The sequence below is a fragment of the Trematomus bernacchii genome, unplaced genomic scaffold (assembly GCF_902827165.1).
Source record: "Trematomus bernacchii unplaced genomic scaffold, fTreBer1.1, whole genome shotgun sequence".
Taxonomy (NCBI): domain Eukaryota; kingdom Metazoa; phylum Chordata; class Actinopteri; order Perciformes; family Nototheniidae; genus Trematomus; species Trematomus bernacchii.
This window is the reverse complement of record NW_022987648.1, coordinates 15457904-15485726: the sequence shown is the minus strand read 5'-3', so window position 1 is coordinate 15485726 and position 27823 is coordinate 15457904. Positions and strand designations below refer to the sequence as shown.

General features: G+C 39.6%; 2 protein-coding genes across 2 annotated transcripts; one reads left to right on the top strand and one right to left on the bottom strand.

The window, feature by feature from the left end:
• Nucleotides 1–233: 233 nt before the first annotated feature.
• chmp2ba (charged multivesicular body protein 2Ba) lies at nt 234–13166 on the top strand. The gene is made up of 6 exons (XM_034134367.1): nt 234–448; nt 3400–3491; nt 6369–6563; nt 9059–9161; nt 9430–9536; nt 11106–13166. The coding sequence occupies exons 1-6, from the start codon at nt 415–417 to the stop codon at nt 11217–11219; spliced, it is 645 nt and encodes a 214-aa protein (XP_033990258.1). The 5' UTR covers nt 234–414; the 3' UTR covers nt 11220–13166.
• Nucleotides 13167–14498: 1332 nt separating this feature from the next.
• Nucleotides 14499–25826, bottom strand: pou1f1 (POU class 1 homeobox 1). The gene is made up of 7 exons (XM_034134197.1): nt 25144–25826; nt 22959–23114; nt 22639–22737; nt 18632–18892; nt 16222–16386; nt 15958–16018; nt 14499–15871 (listed from the first exon to the last, which is right to left on the bottom strand). The coding sequence occupies exons 1-7, from the start codon at nt 25274–25276 to the stop codon at nt 15631–15633; spliced, it is 1116 nt and encodes a 371-aa protein (XP_033990088.1). The 5' UTR covers nt 25277–25826; the 3' UTR covers nt 14499–15630.
• Nucleotides 25827–27823: the final 1997 nt, after the last annotated feature.

The window sequence follows — 27823 nt, the reverse complement described above, 5'->3', positions numbered from 1 at the left end:
TACATGGACACAGATATCTGGGTGCAACCATTCACGTTGTTGGCGTTCAGGTGATATTCCTCTGTAATCGAGACACTCATGATCTTACATTCTATTAAAACATAAAGTGGTGATCGCACCGTGTTTACATTTGTTTCATTAATTGTCACATTTTGAAGAATAAGACACTTTTCTGATCACGATTGGGCATTTAACGAGGCACAAGTGAAGGCGGCATGAGAGTCCCGCCGTGACGTCAGTGGAGCCGTTGAGTCAGTCAGCTGAGGGAGGAACTCAACAGAAAGTGAACCAGGAAACCGAGGCAGCTAAACGGATCCGCCGCCCCGGTGTGACGGCGGTGTTAAAGATAGGAATCACATTGTACAACAGTACAAGACTAGTATTTTGATATTTAGGTTTAAACAAAGCAGCAACATGGCTTCCCTTTTCAAGAAGAAGACCGTGGACGGTAAGTTTGCTGAGTGTGGAAGCTAGCTAACTTGTTTTTAGCCTGGCTGTACAGACTGCTGTGTTGTTCTCTTCTCATTTTAGCTTTCCCCATTTAACTTGTTCAACCTGTTCTGAGTCACACTGCTGACTGAAGCCTCAAACCAGCGTTTAAACGCCGCCAACATTTATGTAATGTTAGCTCAGTTGAACATGCTATTTTTAACATAAATGGCTCGGTTAATGCAACACTGAAGCTTTGAACAACACTGTTGTTACACACAATGGTCGTTTAGGTTAGTTTCTACTAACTAATCTAATCGTTAGCTATCTGCTAAATCTGTAGGAATAAGATGTGTGTCTGTGTTGCTACACGAAAGCTAAGGTTAAGTTATTTGTTTATCTGCACAGGAACCGGAAACAAAATACAAATCTGTGTCAAAAGGTTGAATAAACACTTTCAAATAGATTTACGCTTCTAAAACGCATTTTCAAAAACACTTTTGTATTCTATTATCGGTTTTAATGTATTTAAAATTGTCCAAGAGCTTCTCTAAATCACTTCTACTGTCTCATTCTCAGGAAGGTATTACTGTCAATTTGTGTTTGACACATAATCTGCCTTGCTGTGCTGTAAAAACAACTAAAACTGTGGCACACAGACAACATGCAATGATCTACTGTTAGGAAAATGCTGTAAAAATATGACATCATATCATGCTGTTCTTTTATAGTCTGACGTGGTCACTTTTAGATAAGATAACCCTTTACAAGTTTGGTCACTTTTAGATAAAATAATCCTTTAAAAGTTCAAACAGAAGCAGACATTTGCACTTTTACAACAGCAAGGGGGGACAGTGCAATAATAGGAAACATCAGTAAAAAAGCATGTATTTTATAAATAAGTAAATCATAAAAAGCAAAATATAATGAATCTATATTTCAAAATAGTAAAAAGCCTCTTAATCTCAATATTTCAGTATTTGTCTCCAGGCTCAATAAGCAGCCTCACAAGGTCAACATTGAAAAGAGCCCTCTTTAATCAAATGTAATGAATAAATTATTCTATTTCAGATACTGAATATATTGACTCATAGGGCTGGATTTCAGATTAAAGTTCACCTTATCAAAATAATTTGTTTGTAAAATGATCTAAAAATATCAATGTAAATTGTCTTTATCTTTAAAAACTGTGCTCTGTTGGTTGAGGCAAATCTCCTCTCAGCACCGCCTTCCCACCCCTCCCATCATTGCCATTCCAGTTTCACCAATACCGATCCTCTGCATACTGTACTTACTGTGCCTCTGTGTTACCTCCACCTCACGCCCAGCCGTTGTCTGGTCTTCTCTGCAGTCTCCATCTCGCATTCTTAATTTCTCTCATCTCTCGCTCTCTGTGCACAGTTTTTTTCCCGATGTTGCCCTGGGTAAGGTGGCTGAAGTGGTTTCTGGTTATTTGGCGAATGAAGGGGGGGTTAGATCCCACATATTTGTAGGACGATATCCCTCCCACTTTGAGACATTGGCGGCACGTCACCGTGTACGTAGACACGCTTCGTTCCCACAAGTGGTCCAACGCGCTCACGTTTCTCGACTAACTTCATCATTGCTGAACTTTTCACAAAGAATAAGCATTCTTCTGCAGTACTTTACTTCTTCCAAAAACTCATTATTCCCTTCATAACATATTGCAACTTATGAATATGAAGCTGAATTGATTGTTATAAGTTTACTTTTCACTTCCATTTATATATTTTTTTATTGACGTCCCAGGTTACTTTTAATTTAATGATTTCATTTACATTTTTAATATTGACATGTTTGTCCTGGCAGAGGGATTCCTCCTCTTTTAAGTTTCATAAAGATTGAAATAAAAAAAGTTGCAAAAATATTGTACGTCTGTTCTGCTGTAGGCGACTTAAAAAAAGCCCATCAGAATTGAAGATGTCATTTTTTTTCTTAGGTTATAGGCAGCCTATTTCTGTATTTTATTTCTGTATTATGTGTGTGTACAGCCAGAGCTGAATTTGTTTCCCTTTCTGGAGTTCCTGAAGGTGTGTGTGTGACTTGGGTTGTCCCTCTGACTCAGAAGTTCAGGATTAACGTGTGACTTCAGCGTCATACATGATCTCACATGATGTCACTTAGTGTGGGTGGGTTACAGCTGACTTAATATTGTGGTGTGAGCACTTCCACATTGAGCTGTGTCAGTATGCTATCTCAACGCGTTGCTTGTTGTGAGGTATTTCGCGTGCATGTGGGGACACAGACATGCTCATGATCAGGATTAAGCTCCCTAAATAAATGTTTCATATATCTTCCAAAGCCATGCAGCCGTCCTAGACCCACCCTTCCTACCTGCATTCCTTGAATTAAACACTTTGATGTCAAAATGAACAAAGACAATCATCTTACAATTTCATTGTTTACCACTTCCTCTACACGGCACTGAGGGTAATAAAGAAGAAATGGTAGAATGCTGTCCAGAATTAAACGGCATAGAAAAATTCATTTAATTCTCCACATTCTTGTGCTATCTGATCAGTAGGCTATAAAACTCAAAAGTGATGCCAGATTTGGAGATTTTTTGGGAGGGGGACAACAGGACATTTTTTGACTAAGATAACGTTTTTTCTGCTCGACTTTCCTGTTAAAATACAATTTCTGGGGAGTTGTTCATATTTTAAAGCGACAAAGTGAATCTGATAAATGTATTCGATGATATAAATTCAGATATTGAGTCATTTTGGTGTGGTTGGCTGTGGCTCATGGGGTAAATGTGTCTTTACTAATCAGCGGGTTCAATCCCCTGCAGTGAAGTGTCCGTTGGCAAGAAACTGAACCCCAAATTGCGGTATTGAAGTGTGTGTAGGTCTTTGGAAATATGAAATGTAATGTGTTATTATTGTTTTAGATATTGTCTGCTTTGACAAAGTCTGAGCTGACCTTGGCTTCATCTTTCTCTCTCCAAAGACGTAATCAAGGAGCAGTCTAAGGAGCTGCGCGGCACCCAGAGACAGATCACCAGGGACCGATCAGCGCTGGAGAAACAAGAGAAACAAATGGTGGGACCACACACACACACACACACACACACACACACACACACACCTTAAGTCTTGGGGACAAACATTCCTCTACAAGATATGTTCCATATATTACTACATATTGCGTCAATGCTTTATTAATAAGACCCCCTCTCTGTCCCAACACACACACATAGAGATGCATAGAATGTACTTCCTACCGTCTGTGATTAAACCTGATTGGCTAATGGCTCTAAATGGATAGACAAAAATGATCTGGTATGGTGGATTTGCTTCAGGCAAGTCACACTACTCTCTCTCATATCACATACACACTCCCGCCATTACACGACAAGGCTATATTCACAGACGAACATAACATTTCCCCTCCCTGAAAGATGAAAGCAGCCTTTCCCCTCTGTTGTATTAAGTAAATATCATACAGGCCATAATTACCTCCCCGGGGAACCACATTCTTTATTCCTCATTAATGCTTTCCGCTAATTAGTTTTTTTAAGCTTTGTTTCACATTTTGAATAAAAGATAATTTTGCTAAGAAATGGAAATGACCTATATTAGCAGTTTAGCTCAATGATAATGTCTGCTGCCCCCCCACCAAGCTTCAATTGTGAATTCAAGCACAAATGAAAATGGCACAGGACAGAAGTTATTCCCCCAAAAATGTATAATTATAAGTACAATTTTGGTCAAATTCTTGATTTTCCATGTAGTATTTTAGGGCTAACCATTTTTAGTAATTAAGGTTAATATAAGGATCTACTTTTTAGATTTTCTTTTAGTATAGAGGTACATTTAAGACCATTCAGATAACTTAAATGTACTGAAGCTGCTGTTGCAACACATTGTCCATCTGTTGTTTGGGAAAATCTTTGTTTAAACAAAAAGACTCAGTTGCTACCGGGCAAAGTCTACTAACGGCTTCACATTTGTGAGCTGCATTCCTCAATGTCTGGGAGCACTGTCTATCCATCAACCCCCCCCCCCCCCCCCCCCTCCTGCTCTGAGCAGGCAGTAAATAAGACATTATACGCTTCACATCAGTCCCTCTGCTCATCTCTATCTTCTCCCTACTAAAGCATTCATAGTGTTTCACATGACAGTGCAGTTGACATTATTATTGTCACTGTGTGCCTTATTTTACTCGCACAGGACGACAGCTTTATTCTCCATGGCATAATTATTATTTTGTTCTGCTCACACATGCATCCAAATACAGACTTAACCTAATGAACCTGTCTGTGTGTGAGAGAGAGACAGTACGTCTGTTTCTTCATCCAACATTAATAATTGATTATTGTTTCCTGAGATGCTATTAGCTCACACATGTAAAATAAACAACACATGCTGTACTGTAGCAGTGCTCGGAGGCCTGGCTAGCTCACTGTAACCTGCAGCTCCTCTCCTGTCTCCAGGGAGCCTCACACACACACTCGTGCCCACACACAGCATCCCTGTGGGCTTCAGTGTTTACCAAAGCAAAAAGCACGTATTTGCTTGCCACTTGATCCAGATGACTTTATTTACTATCTCTATATTTGCAAACACACTGGCCTCTCGGGAGCATTGTGGATACATTTCTGTTATTTGTTATCAATGCATACGGTGTGTATGTATGCACCAGTAGGCTACTTGTAAAGCTAGAGGAAAGCATGGTAGCACTGAGCAGATTATAAGGTTAGCTACAGCACTCAGAAGGGATTTACATAATTATTTCACAATTTAATTTACTCTTCAAAAGCCCTCTTGATCTTTTAGGGTTATTGTATGTCACTTAAGCTGGTGAAAGAGGTAATGGCCATCTAATGTTACTTAAAAAAATCGGGTCTGTGTGGATTCCCATTCAGAGCCCTCCATGGCTCGGACACTGGTCTCATGGGTCAGTTGCATTCGACAAGGTTACTGATTATTCCGTCTTGAGTCACCAAGATCTTCATGGGCAGCTATGCTCATTTTCAAAATGCTTACATGGTATACCAATGGTCTTAGTCCAAAAATATTAATTAGCATGAACACGTCTCTCCCAAATCCCAAAGCTAGAGTGCTACAACTCAAAATGCAAGTGTTTCTGACTTTAAAAGCAAATATCACCAATATTGATGTAACTGTTACAGGCCACGAAAATAACTTATTTGAATTCTTGATCTTGTTTTTGTTGCTCTTTTTTAATGTGGCTTGTGTCATGGTTAAGGGTATCCTATTGCTGAAACTAATGGAAAATTGCTGGTGCTCACTGACAATATGACCGTTATGAAACATGACTTTGAAGAGCAGCGTATTTGCTCCGCTATAGCTAATCTGCAGAATGGGGAGCCTGAAATCATAATAATGAAAATATAATGTTTAATGTTAGGCAGATGACTTGCGGTACTTGCCCACAACCAGGAGACGCTAGGGCTCTCAGTGGAGCCTCAATGGATTTGTTCCAGAAATTACAATATTGTTGAATTAGAATTTGGAGTTTCTCTTTCTGTCAAACAATACCACTCTGTCATATTAAACATGGACTCCATTGTTAGAATTTCTTACTATACATAGTTTGTGCATACTCACACTAATTTGCTAAATGTATTTAATATGCCTGCACAATTAATAATAATTAATTATCAAAATGTTATGGATTGTTCCATAATGAAATCGCAGGAAGCACAACATTTGGGAAAGGCTAAATATGTGCTGAAATACCATTTTGAGTCACACCATAATATTAAAAAAAGGATAATGAGAATTACGATTCAAAAATGATTTATCCCTCCATTACCGTGAGTCAATTCGCAATTGCAATATCAGTTATAATAATTGCATTTAATAACTGTTTTCCAAATTGTACAGCCCTAGTGCCTACTGACATTGTACATACTAACATTGGCCCTCTATTCTCCTGTTCCCCCCTTTAAGGAGGCTGAAATCAGGAAAATGGCAAAGAGTGGAAACAAGGAGGCGTGTAAGATCCTGGCCAAGCAGCTGGTGCAGCTGAGGAAGCAGAAGAACCGCACGTACGCCGTCAGCTCCAAGGTCACCTCCATGTCCACGCAGACCAAGGTCATGAACTCACAAATGAAGATGGCCGGCGCCATGGCCTCCACAGCCAAGGTACGACCCTGTCCTCCAATCCAGCTTGTCTTAGGTTAAAAATATAAAACACTTTAACGGTCTTTGAGACTTAACGGTAAAATGCACTTTTTGATGTCTTTTATACATAAATATGTGTCCCCGGCCTGTCAGGGAACTCACGCAGTGTCAGAAAATAAAACCCTCTCTCTTTTCCTCCGTACCCAAATCTCTAAAAACGGGGGTACAACGGAGCTGATCCAGATTTGCGTCCGATATGACGTAATATCGGAAAAGTGGACCCACGGCACTATCAGAAAAGTTGCTATTAGAAACAATACACGACGGGTTTTGGACGTAATATGGTCTTTGTTTACATTAGCAAGCATCGCTAACACACATAGCTAACCTGTACTGGAGAGAGCATGTGTAAAAAAGCAGGAAATAAAAAAAGGAATTCGCCTTGTAGTAAACCCGCAAGAGAAAAAGCATTTGAGCTCCATCCTGTTTCAGAAATAATCCTTGATGTGGTTTGGAACATGATATGGCATTTAATCACGGCAGCATTTAGCTGTATCTCGTAGAATTCTGAGCAGGCGCAAGCTCCCCCTCCTCTTTTATTTATTTTCAAGCTAAGGACCCCGATCATCAGTCCTCTAACAGGGCTGAAATAGAGGGATATGAGGGATGTCTAAAATGCATGATCTGTTTGGTATTTTGAGCAAAACACATCATAGACATGTTTTCTATATATTTGTATATATCTGAGACCCATAATATATGCCTAAAATTAGCATGATAGGAGACCTTTAAGATATCACATCAAACTCAGGAAAGTTAACAGTGTTTTTGTTTTGCATATGAACCAGTTTCAGTGTTTAATATTCAAGTGTTTAAAGTATTAATGCGGGATCTGTTCATGTTCAGAGTCTGCCTGCTAATGAGGTGTGAAAGGTGGTAATCGGCCTAAAGCTGAACAGAGTCAGACTGCGCAAACATACACAGGTCAAACATAATTAGGCTTCAGATAAATGGAGTGTGATGTAGTGTGTCGCGTTTTCAGAAGAAGAGAGAAAAAGTGTTAATTGTTGTATGTCAGGCATACACAAAGTTTGTTTATACACAGATTTGTGCAGCACTTCCTCCTCACACAGCTCTGGGTGAGCATGTTTTGAAGCAGTGGACACAGGGATTAGTGAACGTGTTGTTTCAGGTTCAGCTGTGAACATGTGTGCTGATCTTTCACAGGAAGGAAGGAGATGCATAATTTAGAGTCAGCCTGTGTTTTGTTTTTCAGTGTCCTATGTTATTCTAACTTGCTAATAATGAATGCAGAGCAAGTCTTCCAAAGGCCATTTTCAACCAAACTAATTGGGAAGCACTGATTTGTAAAAAGAGCTGAAATCATCTTAAATCCACTCCTTGGGAAAATGCCTTCTCTGTAATATGGAAGGCCATTTACCGTGATTATTTTTGTAAGAGTTAACGTTTCTTTATGTGAAGACCATGTACATTTCTATTAAATTGTAGCTGTATTTAAAGAAATGTGCACATATTTGACCACCTTTCTACTTTACATTAGGTTACTACTAGGGATGGGAATTTGAAAGCAAATGTATATTCGAATATTCGACCCCCAAAAAAACGGTTAACCGATTAACCGAAATGTACATATCCAATAAAAAAAATCGAAACAATTTTTTACAAAAAAAAAGAAAACATTTTTAATTTTGAAAAATAAATAAATACATGTTCAAATAAGTATAGAAACCAAGTCGAATTTGTCAAATGTATTGAACTGGTGATCACAGTTTGAACAGTTGACAGCTATAGGCCTACAGCTTTCATGCCTAAAACATAACTTGGTTTTTAAATGAAAGAGGGATCATACACGAACAACATAACGGGTTAGGGTAACGTAACCCTATCACAACAGAGATCAACAACCTATAACAGGGCCTATGCACAGAATGCAGCTATTCAATACTCATTCTTGTTTAAGAATATGAGCATGTCTACTCAAGGGAGAGGCGGGTGCGGAGGCGATTCACAATCAGGCCAGCTGTAGAGAAGACCCTCTCAGCTGGAATTTGGGCATAAGATGAGGTTTGAGTCTGCGTGATCTGCGTGTAGGGAGGGGCAGCAGCCATATCATTAGCTAGAACTAGCTAGATCTGATGGATTTGGACATAAACGCGAGTGAAGTATAACCGGACGCGAGAGAGAGAGAGAGAGAGAGAGATCAGCACCTGCAGCTCTGCCCGCTGTGAGGGACCGGTGAGCGGAGCAAAACACACCTTTAGACCTAACACATTTAGCTATGGCACGGTCGTATACATTGAATTATTCCATTTGATAATATGTAATCAACTTAGGCACCCCTCCCAAAAAAAAAACTAACTCATATTCGAATACCTGAATAATTTTGAATATTCGATTAAGCGTTCCCATCCCTAGTTACTTCTGTTTTGTTTCTTTACTCAAAAGCTTCTCCTCCAAGATGTATTATTTAACTTTCTTTCTCATCATATGTGCAGACAATGCAAGCAGTGAACAAGAAGATGGATCCACAGAAGACCCTGAAGACCATGCAAGACTTCCAGAAGGAGAACATGAAGATGGACATGACTGAAGACATGAGTAAGAACTCGCACACAAACACAAAGAGCTCTGGTATTTACAGGCTTACCAAAACCAGATTGTCTGGATGTATGTGAACGCTGCACAGAGCGACGCGTGAGGGCAAGAGAAATATGAAGTATGACGGTACATAGAGAGGGTTTTCTGTTTCATCCCCACATAGTATATTACCTGTTGGAGTTTAAGCTATCTTACTCTAAAGTCCAAACTGTGACTGAAAAATCTATGTTTTTGATTAAATGAACCTTTTTTGTCTCTTTCTCTCCAGTCAACGACACTTTGGACGAGATCTTTGATGATTCTGGGGATGAAGAGGAGTCTCAGGATATTGTCAACCAGGTTCTGGACGAGATCGGCATCGAGATCTCAGGAAAGGTAAGACATTCATAATGAGAGAACATTTGAGAATATACCACTGGACTTTTATAATACAAATGTAAAAAGATAATGTGGTGAATAAAAACAAACTGTCAAAAATGGTAAAAGAAGGGAAAGAAAAGATAAAGGCAATAAAGAGACAGATGAAAGTCTCTCTGATTGAAGTTTTTTTTAAGAAGGCGATTCAGAGATCACTGACTCAACCAACCCGTTTTCTCAAAGTGCAGACTAGTATGTACAGCACTACGTCAGAGATGAAATACAAATATTATGAAACATACGGTGAGCTTTGTGAAGAGGCTTAAACGGAAGTGATTTGAATATGTCTCAGTCTGGAGTCCATTTGTGTACAATGGTCTCTGTGCCTTTGACATATGCAACATACCTTAATGTTCCTTCTGTTTGGAAACACTTTAGCTCCCTTTTTATTTCTTTTTAATCTAAGTTTTATCACTATTCAGGAATACATGAGAAAATGTAAAGGCTCTTTCCACATGTAAAGGGTCTCCCGGCAGAATGAAGTGAACATTAAGTGTTCCACATGGCTTTTACCCGACTGTGCAAATGTTTCCCAGCTGCCACTTGGTGGGGCTCGCCTCCAGCTCTGATGACCCGCAGTCTGCAGTGTGTGTGTGTTACTGCTGCACAGCTGCTGTCTGGCTCCCCCTGGGGGTCTCCATGAGTTATTAACTCTCATAACACAATGTACACACCCACACATTGTCCCATAAACAAGCCCACAGCTGGAGAGAACAAACAGGCAGAATTCATAAAAACATGCAAAAATGTGTTTGAATTGAAATTGAAAGGGGGGGGGGTTTATAATTTCCTGCTCCATCCCAATAAAGGTTGAGCAGAGAATAATCTGAATGCTCTCGTATTGCTCACTTCTTAGAAAGCAAAACCATAAAACACAAACCCTTGGGCTGAAAGGAACACTCATAAACTCTGGTAGTTTGGGAGAATATCATATAATAAGAAAATAAGCAGCCATGTGTGTTATTGTGTTTTGTCATATTCACAGGAATGCAATTGTATTGTTTGGTTTTAGTACGACAATTACATGTGCAGAAAAATGGCTTACATTTTTCAGCAAATACAAATCTTATTTGATGATTTGAGATCCATGTAATTGCACGATTGTTGTAACACTCGTATTAGCCCTTATTAATCATAACAAGACTCGACCATTCACCAACAAATCTGGGAAGAAATGAAAGAAGAAGAGATTAAAGAACTTGAAGTAGGTTTTGTTTCCTCTTTAAACTGTACTTCATGCAAATGAATGCAGCATCAAACAATGCTTGTGTAACTGCCGCCCACTTGCGTTATAACTGAGGTGGGCTATAATTATTTAAAGGGACATCGCAAAGTAATCCTGCAGTATGAATTGTTACGTCGAGTTCATAGTTTTCCATTATAATTGAGAATAATTGTGATCAAATCTGAGGCGGTCTTTTACATTTGGCTCTGAAGTGGCATTCGGCACACAGCTGTCAACAGCAGCCAATCCTCCAGCCTTGTGTGTTATCAAGTTTGCCTGCTAATGGGCTTTTTTCTCTCCAGATGGTGAGAGCTCCAGCTGCAGGAAAGAGCCTCCCGAGCGCCGCCTCCTCCAAACAGGCCACTATCTCCGACGACGAGATCGAGAGACAGCTCCGAGCTCTGGGAGTGGACTAATCGTCTTCTCTGTGTTAATGTTCGCACTATAGGCCTGTGCCACATTAATACTGAGTGATACGGACTCTTTTAGACACATTGGATTTGTCATTGTTGAAATGCTACAGGTGTAAGAAAGGGTGCTCACCAACACACATTTTAAAGGGACAGTTCTCCACTCAAATACATTTTTTAAATCTTAACTGAAGTGCTTTATCAATTTAGATTTGATTGTTATCGGCCGTAGAAATGTCTGCCTTCTTTCGAGTAAAACAGAGCTAAATGTGGCTTGTGAAAGGTAACCCACAGACCTTTTTGTGAACAGTTTACGTAGGAACTACTTCCTTTATACTGTATCGCCAAGCCAAGGAACATTGTGTTCTCCTCGGCTGATAACATGAGCTACCTCAGGTTAGCCTAACAGACTAGATTGATAAATAAATAGCACTAAAGGCAAGAGAAAAACATGTATTTTAAATTATGAACTGTCCCTTTAAGACATTCAAAGACAAACATGTATATTATTAACCTACACATATTCACACTTTCTACGGCAGGTCGCCTTAAGGCACAACATCTGATCTATTTATGCGAAAATAATATTTATTATGACACTGGAAGGTGTACCAATAATACATGTATGACTTAAAGAGCTTTCATCCACCCACGCTGTTTACCTCCCATCTCTGTCTTTAAAAGGGCTACAGTGTCTGAGACCGTGGAACTGGCTCGACCCATCTGCTGTTTTGGTCTTTGGTCATATTATCAGCTTTTATGCGGCTGGAGATGAATGCAAGTTTTAATGAGTAATACCTGGTAATTAAAAAAAAATAGCTTACGGGTTGTCGGTAACCAGATGGAACTTATATTGTTCCTTTTTAAAGCATTTAAACGATTCCCTTCCTCTGAGGCAGACTATCCTCCTCTCCATGTTTGTCATTGTTATGTGGGTGATATATCCTGGGGGTGTCAGAAATGAGACACGGTTACTTTACCACGCAGGAGAAAAAGCGACGACCGGTCACTGTCTCCATACAAATGTAGCAACTAGCTTATTAACCATCATGTTTTAAAACCCTTAGGTACGCTACTGTAGTTACTGGAGATGATGTAACTCGTATGCATGTCAAATGTATAACAGATTAGGGTAAGGCCTTCACTTTACTTCAACATAATGCATGAGGCGGTGAGATGGGTTAATCCGAGGGCGAGCATTTAATTAGCACCACTGAAGAAGAAATGCTGTAGAGATTGTGTGTGAAAACGTAATCAAACACAATATAGGACTAATGGGAGACTGGCTTATTGAGTTTTTTTTAATTGGTTGATGCTTTTGGGTAATCATATTAGTTTTTCTTTTGTAATTCTTGGTTGATCTGGTTGTGTATCTTATAATGGACATGGGGTTTAAACAGTGATTGTTGGACGCTCTGGTCCGCAGTCGCTCTTCTCTTTCAGCTGCTGTGCAGTTACTCATATGTTATTTCTAGCTGTCTCGCTCACACACTACAGCAACAAAATGATGGAAGTGTTTGCTCAAATTAAACTGTGATCCAGGAGATGTTTTCTCTTCTGGCCCTACTCTAAAACAAATAAAGTTGGCCAGCTTCATGAGGGTGGCACGGACATCAGGTTTTTGTCTTTCTCATTCTCTGGCCTCTTTGTTCCTCTTTGCCAAAACAAATTCTAAATAGTTTTCATTCCTGCATGCATCTGACATGTACAAATCACAATTCATCTTGTATATCATACTTTCCTCTAACTTTTTAACAGTCCATTGTGAGCGGAAACAAAGTCTTAGCAGATTTCGACAATGTTTCAGTGCAGTTCCATGCTTAGGAAATGTCCACACTTTTTGAACAAATGTGTGTATGTATACTCTTCTGAATTTGTTTTAGTCATTGTAAAGTGACTCTGTAAAGGGTGTATGGCTTTTATAATGAATAAAGTTTCTTCAGGTACAGGTTGGAGAGCATTTCTTTTTCAGATCTTTTTCTTCCAGTCCACTGGTTCCAATTCATTTCCACATGAATGAAACAATCTTGAATCTTGCTCAAGTTAAAGCGAGCAGCAATCTGCTTATAGAATAGAATTTATATTTATTGTGCACCAATATTAAAGGAATATTAACTTCTTAAACTATTTTCAGTTGCCTGAGGGACTCTATAGTGTCAGTCTCCCAGAGCTCAATCTGCTGATCAGAGGATGGGATACTGCTTCTTGGCATTACTGTAAAAAGTGAACTCAGGGGCTTTTGGGGTTTGCCAACTATTTTGCTTGCCAATGACACAAAGAAAGTAAAATTGCTTTAAAATGTGATTACTGACACAGATGGAAGTTCCCCAAGATGATTAAGTTGATTTGATTCTCGGAAATACTCTACATACATGTAGTAAATAATACATGTAGTAAATAAATCAAAAGATGGATCCAAATGTCTGAAAGAAAAAGCAGTCACTGAAACGGCATTAAAAGGGGCCTTATTTTGTATTCTTGGTCTTTCCCTTTCCTGTAGTGTGTTCAATAAGATTTCGTGTAAATGTTCTGCAAAGGTTAAAATCCCAAAGTTCTCTCTGTAAAGTAAAGGCACAATAGACACACATACAAATGAGCGCAATAGGGCCCCTTTAACTGTGGTTTAAAGTGTCATTTGTAGTAAATCAGACATTGCAATACAAGCATTGTGCTTTTATGGATGCGTATTGTTTCAGTAATATTGCTACAGATATATGCAAAAAAATAAAATAAGTGGAAAGACCACAATGTTCTCTGAATATATAAAAAGTGAAGCATCAAACTTAAAAATGAGGTGAAGTTTGAAAGCAGTAGCGTTGACGCATCATTCAGAGCAGCACTTAGAAGCCCATAGCTTTATCCTATTCAGCACATTGTGCCTATAACTTTCAGCGCGCAGCCTCAGAAATGTGTCGATGACCCTGCTGCATTTATTTCCCCTGACAGCACTCCAGAGAGACCGCTGTAAATGAATCACAGCAGAAACGGCTTGTTCCTGAATTAAGATGTCTTCCAGCTTTATTTATGAATCCCCAGTGACTCACCCGTAGAGTGTTTGGGTTCATGCTGTACACATAACCTCACTCTCCCACCTCATGTATTACACAGGGTCTTATAATGACATTAGTAACAAATGAGCGATGGTACATGAAGCTCTGCGTGAAAGACGGTTCTCCTTTATTGTCAAAAATGCATTAAACTGATTTACGCTTTAGAGCCTGGGAAGTGAAAGACACTAGCTCAATATGTGTGTAAGTATTATGTGCTAATCAACTCTCTTTGGCATATTTACTCAATATTTTTAATCAAGTGGAATGATGGCAATACATTTTTTACATAGCTTATTTCTTCTGCACTGTAATAACGTGGGATACTAATGTACATCTCTTCCCTTCGCAAATGAATGGCACCTGATGTAACTGAACATAAAATCCTAGATTTGGTCTGAGAAATAAGTTGTTTCTTCACTTTATTTAGACGTTTTACATCCGTCTTCCCAACCAGGTCAACGTCTTGACTGGCTGATGTTCTTCTTTGTATGACACTTTGTCAAGGCAGCAACAACAAAAGCAGAACATCAACAAACTGAAGTAAATCTATCTTTTAGGGAAACAGCAGATCCGTGTGGTGACAACATGTCAGAAAGTTTCACATACTCCTGACGTCAAACCATAAATCAAAGAGGTTGTGCTCAGCAAAGTAGCTCAACCTAATAAATGATCAAATAAATAGGTTATTGTGACATTTTAAATATATAACTTTTTTGGCAACAGCTATATTCATTTAAATAAAACACATGATTTTAATTTAACAGATAATCTAAATAAACCAACAAACAAATACAACTAGAATACATCTAAATGAACAACATTTCATCAACAATAAAGACATGTTGTCTTGAAAAGGGAGAATAAAAGTTAGGCTTATGTCTGTCTTTAGAATGGCACAGAACTGAGGGCTCACCTGTATGGGATTTTTTTAGGAGAATATAGTCTTTTAAATACTGTAAATACACATTTCTTTTCAAGTAAAAAACAAACCAAAGATTCTGCAGCATATTTGCAAAAAGGGATGTCTCTTTAAATTAAACACTTTCTGCTTTGGAGTCATCTAACAAAGTGACAATGACTCATGCTTTTATAGCTAAGGTGTTTTTCAGTTGTTTTCGTATATGGCTGACCTTCACTGGATATAAATTATCATTTGAATTTTAAATCAATAGAATAGTTTCAAGGGTATCAGCAGCTGCTTGTTGCAGAGTGACGGCAGTTTTAGTTGTTCTTTCTGATTTCTTGTTGAGTAAAACTTTCCCAACTTTCAAGGTTTTTCTGTCACACATTTGATTTTAAAGGAGCACATTTTCACCAGCATGTGAAGTCATGAAGGAGCCTCCATCGAACTAAAGGTGAACCCTGAACTACGTCATGGGTCTTTGTGATTTGCTCATCTGTGTAATGCAGTGTGGGCTGAGTTTGGTCAAACAGGAGCTGAGGTTCAGGCTGGTTTTGACCCGTTTTTCTCTTTGTCGTCTGTTGCAGAACCAGACTCTGACCACCTCCTTCTCCAGATGGAGGCCTTTTGCTATCCGCACTATTTCCTGGGAAGATGGCTTATTTTTTTCCAAAAAGCTGCGTTCCAGGGCCTCCTTAGCTCCCAGACTGCAAGGTAAAGAGAAGAGAAAACTGTATAAAACGGAAACATCATTGTATGGTTTGCATTGTTATATGCGTATAAGAGGTCATACCTGATAGTGGTTCTCCTTTTCCTCTTCCGCTCGTTCATTCCTAATTTATCACTGTACAAGGCTGCAGAAAGGAAAAATAATACCTTATTACTGTGGAGAAGAGAAACTGCTCACAGCTCACTGATGTATGCGTCATGCGATAAGGGGGTATCAAATGACTCATAAGTGCATTTACTACTTATATTGACACAATACAGGTAAAGGTTACGTTAAAATAAATGCTCTAAACAGGGGTTTCTTGAGTGGAGTGGATATGTGACTCACCGCCGGCCAGCTCTGCTTCATCCAGCCATTTGGACAGAATGGCCTTGAGTTTGCAAGCGTTCTTGAAGCTCAGCTGCAGATTCTCAAAGCGGCAGATTGTAGTCTGACTGAACTCTGAGCCGTGCACTGCAGCAAGAGCCTCTCCTACATTAGTCTGCGTGTAGCCTGGAGGTCAAAATGAAATAGAAATAATGTATATAATACTAAGGAGAAGAGAAGCTGCAATCCCATCACATAACAGAAACATTTCTGGAAACGTCTTTCATTCAGAATCAGAATCAGAAACAGGTTTATTACCAGGTAGGTTGACATGTACGATGAATTTGACTTGGTGTCGTGGTGCACACATAAAAGTAAAATTGAAATTAAAAATACATTGTGTGCATTAATGTAATGCATAGTCTATGATGTGTATGGTGGCCCTGAAGTGCAAGTCAAAAGAACATTTCACAAAACACTTCAACATTTCATAAAACACAACGACATTTCAAAAAACGCTACAGCATTTCAGAAAACGCTTCAGCTTTTCACAAAACGCCGCAGCATTTCACAAAACGCTGCAGCTTTTCACAAAACGCTACAGCATTTCACAAAACGCCGCAGCATTTCACAAAACGCTTCAGCATTTCAGAAAACACAACGACATTTCAAAAAACGCTACAGCATTTCAGAAAACGCTTCAGCTTTTCACAAAACGCTACAGCATTTCACAAAACACTTCAACATTTCAACTTTTACGGAAAGGGTATTCCTTTAGGGAGAACACTTCTTGTTTATGATTGGACATAGCCAGCCAGAGAAGCACTGCTGTGATTGGTTGTTTTTGCTGCGAGTCAAGAAATGACGCTTCTTGATTGGTCAGCACCCGACAGCGCCACCTATTTCCTGTTTGGTACTATTCAGCTGTTTCTGCACACATTTTAAACTTTGACAAGTGTGCAGACAAGACGGCAGGCGAAAAACCTTTTAAAATGCGTGTTTTCTGAATGGAGATCGGATCGATCAGGCTAAACCAACCTGTAGCTGCTCCGTCCAAACTCACAACAACGTCATACAGACAGAAATAAAGCAGTGACTGTATTCGCCATGACACAGACAGTCTGTGGTTTGTACATGTTTAACTTTTGTCCAGTTTCTGAACAGAGCTCTGTGTGCTAACAGCTAACGGCTGATGTTTTGGGACATGTTGATGTGGTGATGGGTTGACAGCATGTCGAGGATAACATCATGTATTTTCCGTTGTTAAAATATTCCCTTAAGATTTCCATCTCTTCTTCCATTCTTTCCAACTCAGTTTAAAATTTGTGCAGAAACAGCTGAATAGTACCAAACAGGAAATACGTGGCGCTGTCGGGTGCTGACCAATCACGAAGCGTCATTTATTGACTGGCAGCAAAAACAACCAATCACAGCAGTGCTTCTCTGGCAGGCTCTGTCCAATCACAAACAAGAAGTGTTACGGAATACCCTTTCTGTAAAAGCTGAAATGCTTTAGCGTTTTGTGAAATGCTGTAGTGTTTTCTGAAATGCTGTAGCATTTTGTGAAATGTTGAAGTGTTTTGTGAAATGTTGAAGTGTTTTGTGAAATGTTGAAGTGTTTTGTGAAATGCTGTAGTGTTTTCTGAAATGCTGTGGTGTTTTCTGAAATGTTGAAGCGTTTTGTGAAATGCTGTGGTGTTTTCTGAAATGTTGAAGCGTTTTGTGAAATGTTGAAGTGTTTTGTGAAATGCTGTAGTGTTTTCTGAAATGCTGTAGTGTTTTCTGAAATGCTGTGGTGTTTTCTGAAATGTTGAAGTGTTTTGTGAAATGCTGTAGTGTTTTCTGAAATGCTGTAATGTTTTCTGAAATGTTGAAGTGTTTTGTGAAATGCTGTAGTGTTTTCTGAAATGCTGTAGTGTTTTCTGAAATGCTGTAGTGTTTTCTGAAATGCTGTGGTGTTTTCTGAAATGTTGAAGTGTTTTGTGAAATGCTGTAGTGTTTTCTGAAATGCTGTGGTGTTTTCTGAAATGTTGAAGTGTTTTGTGAAATGCTGTAGTGTTTTGTGAAATGCTGTAGTGTTTTCTGAAATGCTGTAGTGTTTTCTGAAATGTTGAAGTGTTTTGTGAAATGCTGTAGTGTTTTGTGAAATGCTGTAGTGTTTTCTGAAATGTTGAAGTGTTTTCTGAAATGCTGTAGTGTTTTCTGAAATGCTGTAGTGTTTTCTTAGTGTTTTCTGAAATGCTGTAGTGTTTTCTGAAATGCTGTAGTGTTTTGTGAAATGTTGAAGTGTTTTGTGAAATGTTGTTTTGACTTGCACTTCAGGGCCACCGTAGATGTGGCTGAGGTAAAGTGTCAGTGGGGGTCCCGGGCCTTGTTGATGATTCGTACAGTTTGAAAGTATTTTTTTTTTACATCTAGTGATAAGACTAACCGAGTTTGATCCTGCGTATTTTGAAGTCATTGGCAAACATCTCCAGCTCTCTTATCTGCGGGGAGTCCATGGGAGGGACATCTTCTGGGTCCCGCATGCTTTTTCTATGGTCAGTTTTCATGTCGCAAATACTCAGGACCCCAGGGGCCTCATCAGTGGTGAGGAGGGCCGGGGGCAGTGTGGAGAAACTATGGCTTAATGCACAGGAACCACTGCCTAGACCATGATCCGGAAACTTGTACAAGCAAGGAGTGAGAGACCCTGGAGAAAGAGAAAGACAGCTTGAGAAGGGCACATTATTGATACAGTAGGAGTCTCAAGGGAGACCCTCAGACTGTCAGAAGGGGGGTGTGAGCACCATGGACACTTTACCCACATGTTCGCTGACAGGCTTTACTTCCACAGCATGAAAAGGTTTTGACATGCGTGCCCCTTTGAGACACTTTGAACCTCTATGAATACAAAACGGCTGGAAGAACAGGCGTATATTTTTGTATTATTGTCATATTTTTGCTATGATAACCATTATATAATTGTATTTTCTATGAAGTGTGTCAATTTCCTTTCACTGCCCATTGAGATTTGTCACCAATTTATGTTTAGCCTTATGTAACACACACCTGAGCCAGCTCCATTCACTAATAAAGTGATGGTTATTTAATAATCACACCATTTTAAAGTGTTTTGAGGAATAAATATTCTTTCGCCTATCCCTTTACTTGATATATTTCAGATTTTCACCTCTGCAGTTTACCTTAATTTAACAAGCTCATTCACATTTCTTGTATATATGAATATTCAAATCCTTGGCATCAGTGCTGCCACACAAAGTTGAGTTAACTTTCTGGTTTAAAGGGTATCAATTCAGTTGTCTCCATTCATTTTGTTGTTGTTGTACAACACTTCAAAGGCTTCTACCTCGATATTCAAGAGTTTGTACTACAGTACTCATAAGTGGCTGTTGATGTGAAATCTAGTGGAGCTGCTGGCTATTGCTGCCAAGAGCTTCTTCTTTCTGTCAGCATTGAAGACAGATGACTGCCAGATTAGCAGATGGGTGGATGACTAATTGTTGTTTGGAACATGCTGCTTTTCATTGCCTCAACTCTCAGCACAGCTGCAGTGGAAGAAAAACAACTGCATTTAAAAATTGTACTTCATCGTACTTTAAGGACTGACAATAGGCAAAACCTGATTTGTGATGGTAAGTCTGACAGTAGCCAAATGCTGGTTTCAGTCCACTCTACTATCCTAGGAATATTGCTCTTTTGATTGTATCAGAGATGCTGAAACGATATCTGCTGTTAAATGAGCAACACTCCCCTCTTGTGTCAGTGGGATTGTAATGCAGTGGTAACTATATCACATAACGACTTAACATTGTACTTCATTTACAGATCTAGTGATAGGAAAAGAGCCTAACACACCTGCCTCATTTCCTTCATGACATGTTTTTCAACTTTATAAAGGATGTAGTTTGATGAGGCTGTGCAATCCTACATCTCCTTCTCAGCTTGAGTATGTAACACATGGTAATATATTTGTTTCTATAGTACACTGGAATAGAATTGCCAAGAAAGCTTTGTCTGAAACTCTGACATAGCTAAATATCGCCTACCATCAGCAGTGTTTGAAACACCTTAGGACTCTCCCTGGAGGAATACAGTGGCAGAAATACTGAATGCAGAAAAACCCCTCACACCCCCCGCCTGGCCAGCTGCACAAGTTAGGATTTCCAAAAGTTGCAAAAATAATGCACCATTACGTCTTGGAGGTAATAAACATCTGCCTATAGTTTTCCAAACTGCCCACACTCTTTACCCCTGAGAAAGACAACAGTCATTTTGGGAGCTGGATGATCCAGGGCGAGGCATCTTGTTCTCCTCACCATGTTGGAAAAAGAGAGAAGAGTTTGCCTCGTTCTCGCCTGCCTTCACTGCTCCCTGGAGAGTGCACACAGCTCTGCTGCACTGCACACATCAGTTTTTTGTGTGTGGTGGAGACAGACTGGACAACAAGCCCCTTTGAAATCACATGTGGACTCAGTACCTCACAGGCTTTTTTGCACATGGATCCCAGCAAAGATAGAGAGCAGACAAACTGAAAGACAGACTTACTTCATACTGCTGTGTTCATATAATGACTGAACTTCATACTACCCTTAAATGTTGGACAACGTTTTAGATGCCAATTCACACGTCCAGCCGATAGAGAGTTACGATAGCATTTGTTAGGATTCATTTTATGGCCACCTGATAACTGTAAGTGATATTGCCTTTCATTACCTCCACCAAAGGGGTGGTATTATTTATGGCTGAGTGTGTCTGTTCAACATCAGGGCTACATAAATTCTACTGGCCAGATGTTCATTAAACTTGGTGGAAAGGTGTCAAATTACGACCAAGGGTAGAGCCAATAAAATACTGTAGCAGGTCAGAATTATGGTGACGGAAACACATATTGTATTTCACTTACATGCATGGGGTTTAGGAAAAAAACTGAAAAACTAGTACCAGACAGGGAAATTCACAATAACTCTCACTAAAGTTGGACCTACAACTTTGAAGGAGATATAGACGTGTTGTTTAAACAGTCTGCGCGATTAAAAACAACATATTGGAAGTCGGAAGAATAGCTTCCCAACTGGGGACTATCCGAGGAGCACAATTATGTGCCATTGGCCCTTGACGGAGATGAGCGCTCTCCAAGTGCCAATACTCAACTCTTTAGCTGAGTCATGCCAGTGTGTGCCATTGTATGCTGGTCAGGAAGCCTACAGTGGGGTAATCATTTGCCTGCTGTGGCTGGAACAAGGTTGATGAGGTAAAAGAGGTTAAATATCTCCATAAAGCAGAAGAACTGCCAGTGTGTATAACTCCCTTTGGATTCACAGAGACACCTTTCACATTACACTAAGTCATTTGATCCATTGTTAATATAAAAAATAGATTAGTGCAGCTTTAGAAATGAAAAATTAAAGGGCCAAATTTCTCCTGTGACCTCGTGTCATCCAGTTCACATAATTACAGAGTTTTGTTAAATGCTATTAACTCTGTCCCTGGCCTTTCCTCTCAAACATCCCTCTGCTGTGTGCTGTTGTTGAGCACTTAGAGCAAGTTTCATTTTGTGAGGACCTCCTGAGGTAATAAATGTGGCCAGCCGTTTAATTTAAATCTTGATGTATTTCAGCACCACCTGGGACACTGCGGACAAAACCATTTTATTGGGCCATTAATGGTAGAAGGTTGATGTCTCCGGGTCTGCACTCAAGTGATTAAAACCCTATCAATGTTGTCTGTTAAAACAGAAGCTGCAATATCATTTCCTATAAGTTGTTTGTTTAGCGTCTGCAGGGTTACATTTTAGGTCTCATCCTTACTGGTCATTTTTTCTCCCACCCACTTATTATTTGTATCTACTATGTTTATTTCTGAAAGCAACTGTTATAATTAAAAAAGGGAACAGAAATCTTTACAGATCTAAATGCTAAATGTGAAAAGCTTTATCTGGCAGTTATAAAAAGTAATAATTTGCCACCAGAATCTTGTTGCAAGAAAAACATGTTTAAAAAAACAAAACAGATACTATCCCCCATGACAGTTTCTTACATAACAACTTCTAAATAATATTTCTGCTCTTTCTGCAGGATTGAGAGGAAGCGACAAGTTGACATTGACGGTTATGTTTAACAAGGGCGCTAAGGAGCTCAAACATTAGGGGAAGTAATCATCTCTGAAATTGATTTTTAACTGGTAACACATTTTTAAATGAAATGGGAATAAACTAATTGTCTGCTCAATTTACCTGATTTAGCTCCAGGCCAGGAATTGTTTGTATTGTGTGTGTGTGTGTGTGTGTGTGTGTGTGTGTGTGTGTGTGTGTGTGTGTGTGTGTGTGTGTGTGTGTGTGTGTGTGTGTGTGTGTGTGTGTGTGTGTGTGTGTGTGTGTGCGTGTGCGCGTGTGCGTGTGCGTATGTGCGTGTGTGTGTGTGTGTGTGTGATTATTACCTTGCAATGGGTTCCCACTGCCCACCATGTTGGGGTGAGGGACACCACATGTCTGCAGGATGCGAGACTGAGAAATACTGGCAGAGAGCATCTCCTGAGCTACAGAGAGAGGGGAGGGGGGGGGGGGCATTAATATTGTCTGCACTATAATCATTTTTCAACCACCCTCAGTACTTGCTTGTCAGCAGCAGCATTTGATTACATTAATGACATGCTTAATTAACCATCAGTGTTCCTGATGATTAATCGTTTGTTGGTTGACCAACAGTTTAATTAACAGCCCTGCAATAGTTATTACAAATTCCATCACCACCACTCACCTGCCATCATGCCATACTGCTGGTTGCTGTAGTGGCAAGGGGTGACTGGGTAATGTAGTCCCGGGGGGGAGTTGCCCAGTGCGTTGCTGAGGGAGGAGGTGGACAGGTGCATGTGGGAGCGCTTGGAGGGCTGACCCAGGGACAGCCCGGAGGACACTGATGGAGACAAACAGAACGGCAGCAGATTAAACACTTAAGTTGGGAAAGAGTTTGACAAATATGTTTTCAAATTAGAACAATTGCTAAGGGTTGACACGGGATGCAATCATATTTTGAAATTTGATTTGAAGAGGGATATGTAGAACTAAAAGCCTCTTCACTAGGATTGACAGCATGCAATTTCTCACTCACGTTAAAGCTATTCCTTTACTTCTCTGATCACAAATACAATGTAAAACATATTTTCTAGGCTTTGTTTGCTAAAGAAAGCTATCACATCGAACAGAAAGATGTTGATGTCTGTTCTTATTTGAGTTTTCCCATAGCACATCACCATGTCAGGCTGGAGCTAGAACAGAGAGTAAAACAATCTAAATGTAACACATTTATTATTTAAGATAGACACACTGGACATAAATGTCAGCTACTGGATCATTGAATTCTGGTACAGCTTTAAACTTCACTGTAAATACAGTCAGCCATGTGAAAGATATTACACCGTAAACAACCTGGTTTGAAATTAACAAATGAAGCGAATCAACAAGCCCAAACATATGCTTGTCAAATCTGGGAAACCAACCTTAAGACTGCCTCTAACTGCATTTATTACGACACTGTTGCCAAGTTACAGTTCATAAAGACTCCTCTTAAAGCCTTTGATTTAGGAAATGCTCTTCTCTACTTAGTGTATTTAAATGTAGTCAGACATGGCTCTGTTCATGTCCTCTGCTAATTGCATAATTATTCGTGTATTCATCTTTGTATGCAGCTTGATGTCCACAGTCTCTAATATGTGCTACAGTATGTAGAGACAGTGTCTTTGTTCTCTCTGTCATGTATGATCATTATTTTTGGCACATCAACATATATACCTTTTCTCTGATGTCAATCCTGACACAATTGTGAATTTACTTTTTTAAGTTATAACACATTTGTATTTTTGTCTATTTATTTTAACATTACACGTTTTGTTCAAAGACTCATTGGAAGTAAAACAATTATATAAGCCAGCAAGATTCCACAAGTACAATAATGACTAGGCTGAAAATCTATTTGCAAGATGTGTTTTAAAGTGCTGCCATATATAAATGCATTGTATTTATAATGCGGCAGTCTTTTCTAAGCTATAACAATCAGCACTCACTGAAACCCACAGGAGGTTTTTCTCCATCGTGAAAAAAGAGAGACTTTGGGGAGTTTGCAATACTGATAACATATCCTCAAAGCAATTATCCACTGAGTAGAGACAGCTGGGCCAAACTAGCTGATTAAATACATTTACATAATTTGGGTTGCTTTTGAATAAATGTATTTTCCAATCCAATTCATTCTCCCAATTCCCTGAAAAACAACTGTGCCCGACAAGGAAGCATTAGCATGGGGAGCGGAGCATTGTTGTTTCAGTTAGAGGTCTATAGGAGGAACTATACGAGACATCGCTCATCTGCAGAACCTCCTGGGACTTCATATATGCTCGATACTGTAGTCATTTTTAACTGGAGTAAGTCTTGCTTTGTCACAGCAAGAGGCTCTATGCATATGTGCTCTCTTCCAAAAGCCTTACAAGGCTCAAGTGAAGTAGAGGCCTGGCTTATTGCAGCTGGGATTTAACATCACAACAACACAATGGGGGTCGTGGTCCGTGTCGTTCACACACTGTAAACTCCCACTCTCCTCTAGCTTTGCCACGGTGAAAGCATAACTTTCTCAGAACAAATAATGGGCAACAAAAAGTTAAGGCACACAGGAGGAGGCTTTATCTATATCATATTCCAATTACTTGTAGACTCTCCTTGCACTATTTCCATTTGATTTGTATTTACTTGCACTATTTTAACTATTTTATTTTAATTGTGTTGCACTGTTGGAGGAGCCTGTGACCCAATATTTTCCTTGGTATATCTACACTGTAGCTATGTACACATGACATTAAAAGCCTTGATTTTGAATCTTGAGGAGAAAGATTTCTCACAAAGGAAGATGTGTGTATCATCACAGGAGAGAAGATCATTTGAGTGCATATTACCTGCAGAAACCATGCTGTGAGCGTGAGAGTTGGCTGGCAGGCAGTCGCCCGTGGAGACGTGGTGCATGAGGATCGGCAAGGCGGAATCTCCAAGCGTGTTGAAAGAGTCGGCGCTGAATGCCTGGCACGCCATTCTTCTCTGACCTCCCTCGAAGGGTCCCGATGGTTCACTGAATTTTGACGGGGTTCCTTTAACTGGTTTATTTTCTTAGTTTTTTCTCTTATTTAATTGGACTTGTCTTCCATTGTTGCTTTCCCTGTCCTGTGTCTTCCTTATCTTCTTGAAATGTCCCTTATTGTGTCTTGCCTTTCGTCTTCTTCAGCCTTTTCTTGTTCTGCCTTGTTTGTTCTTGTCTTCCTCAACTTTTTCTCCCTATTTCAACCAAGCACAGTTCTCACTTCAGACACTTGGGAAAACGCAGGGTGGAAAACTGTGAACCGTTACCTTTTTCCTCTCAAAGGGAAATGGATGTTTCAGTCCGAACTCATCGAAGTCTACGCCGCATCTGTACCTTCAGCCAAAACTCTAGAAGGTGTATAGTGATGAGGTTACTAATGGATCTGTTCAAATGTGTTTCTCAACTATTAAACTGTCCCTCATTGAGGCGTCTGCAGTGCATGTCTCTGTCTCTTTTTTCTCCACAACAGATGCAGGTCAACCAGTGTCTGTCCCACCCTCAGCCTTTTGCCACCCTTGTTCTACTGCAGGTATTTATATACCACCACCCCTCTCTGGACATATGAGGCCCCCCTATTTCCTATCAAGCTGCTCACCCCCACCCCCCCCCACCTACCAATCCCATGTCGGTGCTGTTATTACTTGTGTTTGTCCTTACCTGCGTTCTCCTCATCCCGTTTCCAAATCCTGGATTAGGGTACAGAGCGGCTGAGAAACCCGATCCCCTCCTCTCCTCTCCCCCTCCTCTCCCCCTCCCTGACTCTCTCCATGATTGCAGGTTGTGCTGTAATAGGAAAAGTAAAGTGAACACTTACGAGTGCTCATTAAAATAACAAAGACTTAGTTGGGTTTAATGGGATAATACAGTACAAATAATGAATCGTTGCCATACATTGTCTGAAAACAAATGCTTTGTTTTTTGTGTGATCCCTTAAATGCGGCTCGAGGAAACACACTTGCTCCAACCACAGACTTTTAATTGCCTTTCAAGAGCTTTCAAGTGTGATCATGTAGCATTAACTCACAGTGAGAGGAAGAGAAGGTGAGTATTGTTTCACCGTGGTGTCCATATTGTTGTGACTGCGGAGCACTCACAGGTAAAGACAACAGGTCTCATCGGGGAGGATAAAGGTTAATCTGAAGAGCGTGGCCACCTTGTGCAATCTGTTTGTGTTTGTGTTTATCCCGGGCTCTGCTTCACTATTGTCGATGTAGGTGGGCAGCAGGTGGAAAATAGCTTGTGGGTGGCAGGCACGACTCGACTTGCTTAAGCAGGCAGGCAGTGTACATTTGGACTGGATGCACTCAGTCCCTTGGACAATATCTCTGCTCAAAACACATTTGAAACAAACATCTTCAGGTTGGTTGCTGTGTGTATTCAATCAGTAAACTGTAGAGTCAATAAATGTGCAAGGTAATTGTGTTTAAAAGCGGAAAGGGTCCCTTGCTATCCCATATTGAAATATTGTGGAAATAAATCCCTGTTAAATATGGCTAAATTGTAACTCATTTGTAGGCATCACAATCACTGTATACTGTCTCACATTTACCCATCTCCTCATCAATCTGCACCCTGATAGACAAGTCTTAAATCACTTGTTGGATTCAACTAAACACAATGGAGCTGAACACTGATAAAGAAAGCCTTTGTGACAAATTGCAAAACAAATCAAAACGGACTTGGACAAATCTCATTTCACCCAAGCAGTTTTGAAATAAACACACACTAAATCCCTAACATAAAGAACACAACTAAATGTAATGGTGTGTGACAAAAGACAAAACAATCTCTCACCAGCACCAGTATCAACTTTAAAATAATTCTCTCTTTTCTTTCTGTTCAGCCAACAACTCCCACTCAGGGTAAAGACCATCTTCCCAGCTGGTGAATACAGGCTTATCTTTGCACACAGAGAATAAGCCATCTCTGTTTTATATCAATCTGTACACTGGCAGCAACAGATCTGGTGAAAACATTCTTCAGAAATGTAGCCTTTACATGAGAAGATCAGACTTATAATACTTCAAACCTTTGCAGATCAGCCTTACATGTGTAACAGCCTGCTGTGATGACTGGAGGTTTACACAACAGCACATGTATCCACGACATAAATACTATCATAAAGGCTTTGAAAATCCGCCTATAGTTTAATGTGTACCTATAAATAATACTTGGTGCAGTCAGTGTTGTCTTCCTTTAATATCAGGGATATAGTACATTTTTTAACACATTTTGTCATCTCTTAACGTCAGTTGATTTAACTGTAATTTATTTACTACTACTTTACTACTTTATCTTGCTGCAGAAAAGCACACAACATGTTATTTTCATTGCTACAAATACTTTCTTTAGTTTATATTTTTAATTGATAATATTCTTAACTGTTTCAGAGAGGCGTCTGCTAGAATTCAGAACGAAAACATACACTATCTGAAAGAAAGAAGACAAATGCTATGAAAAAAATATATTATTTTGCCACCACATTGAATTTTCAAAGATCT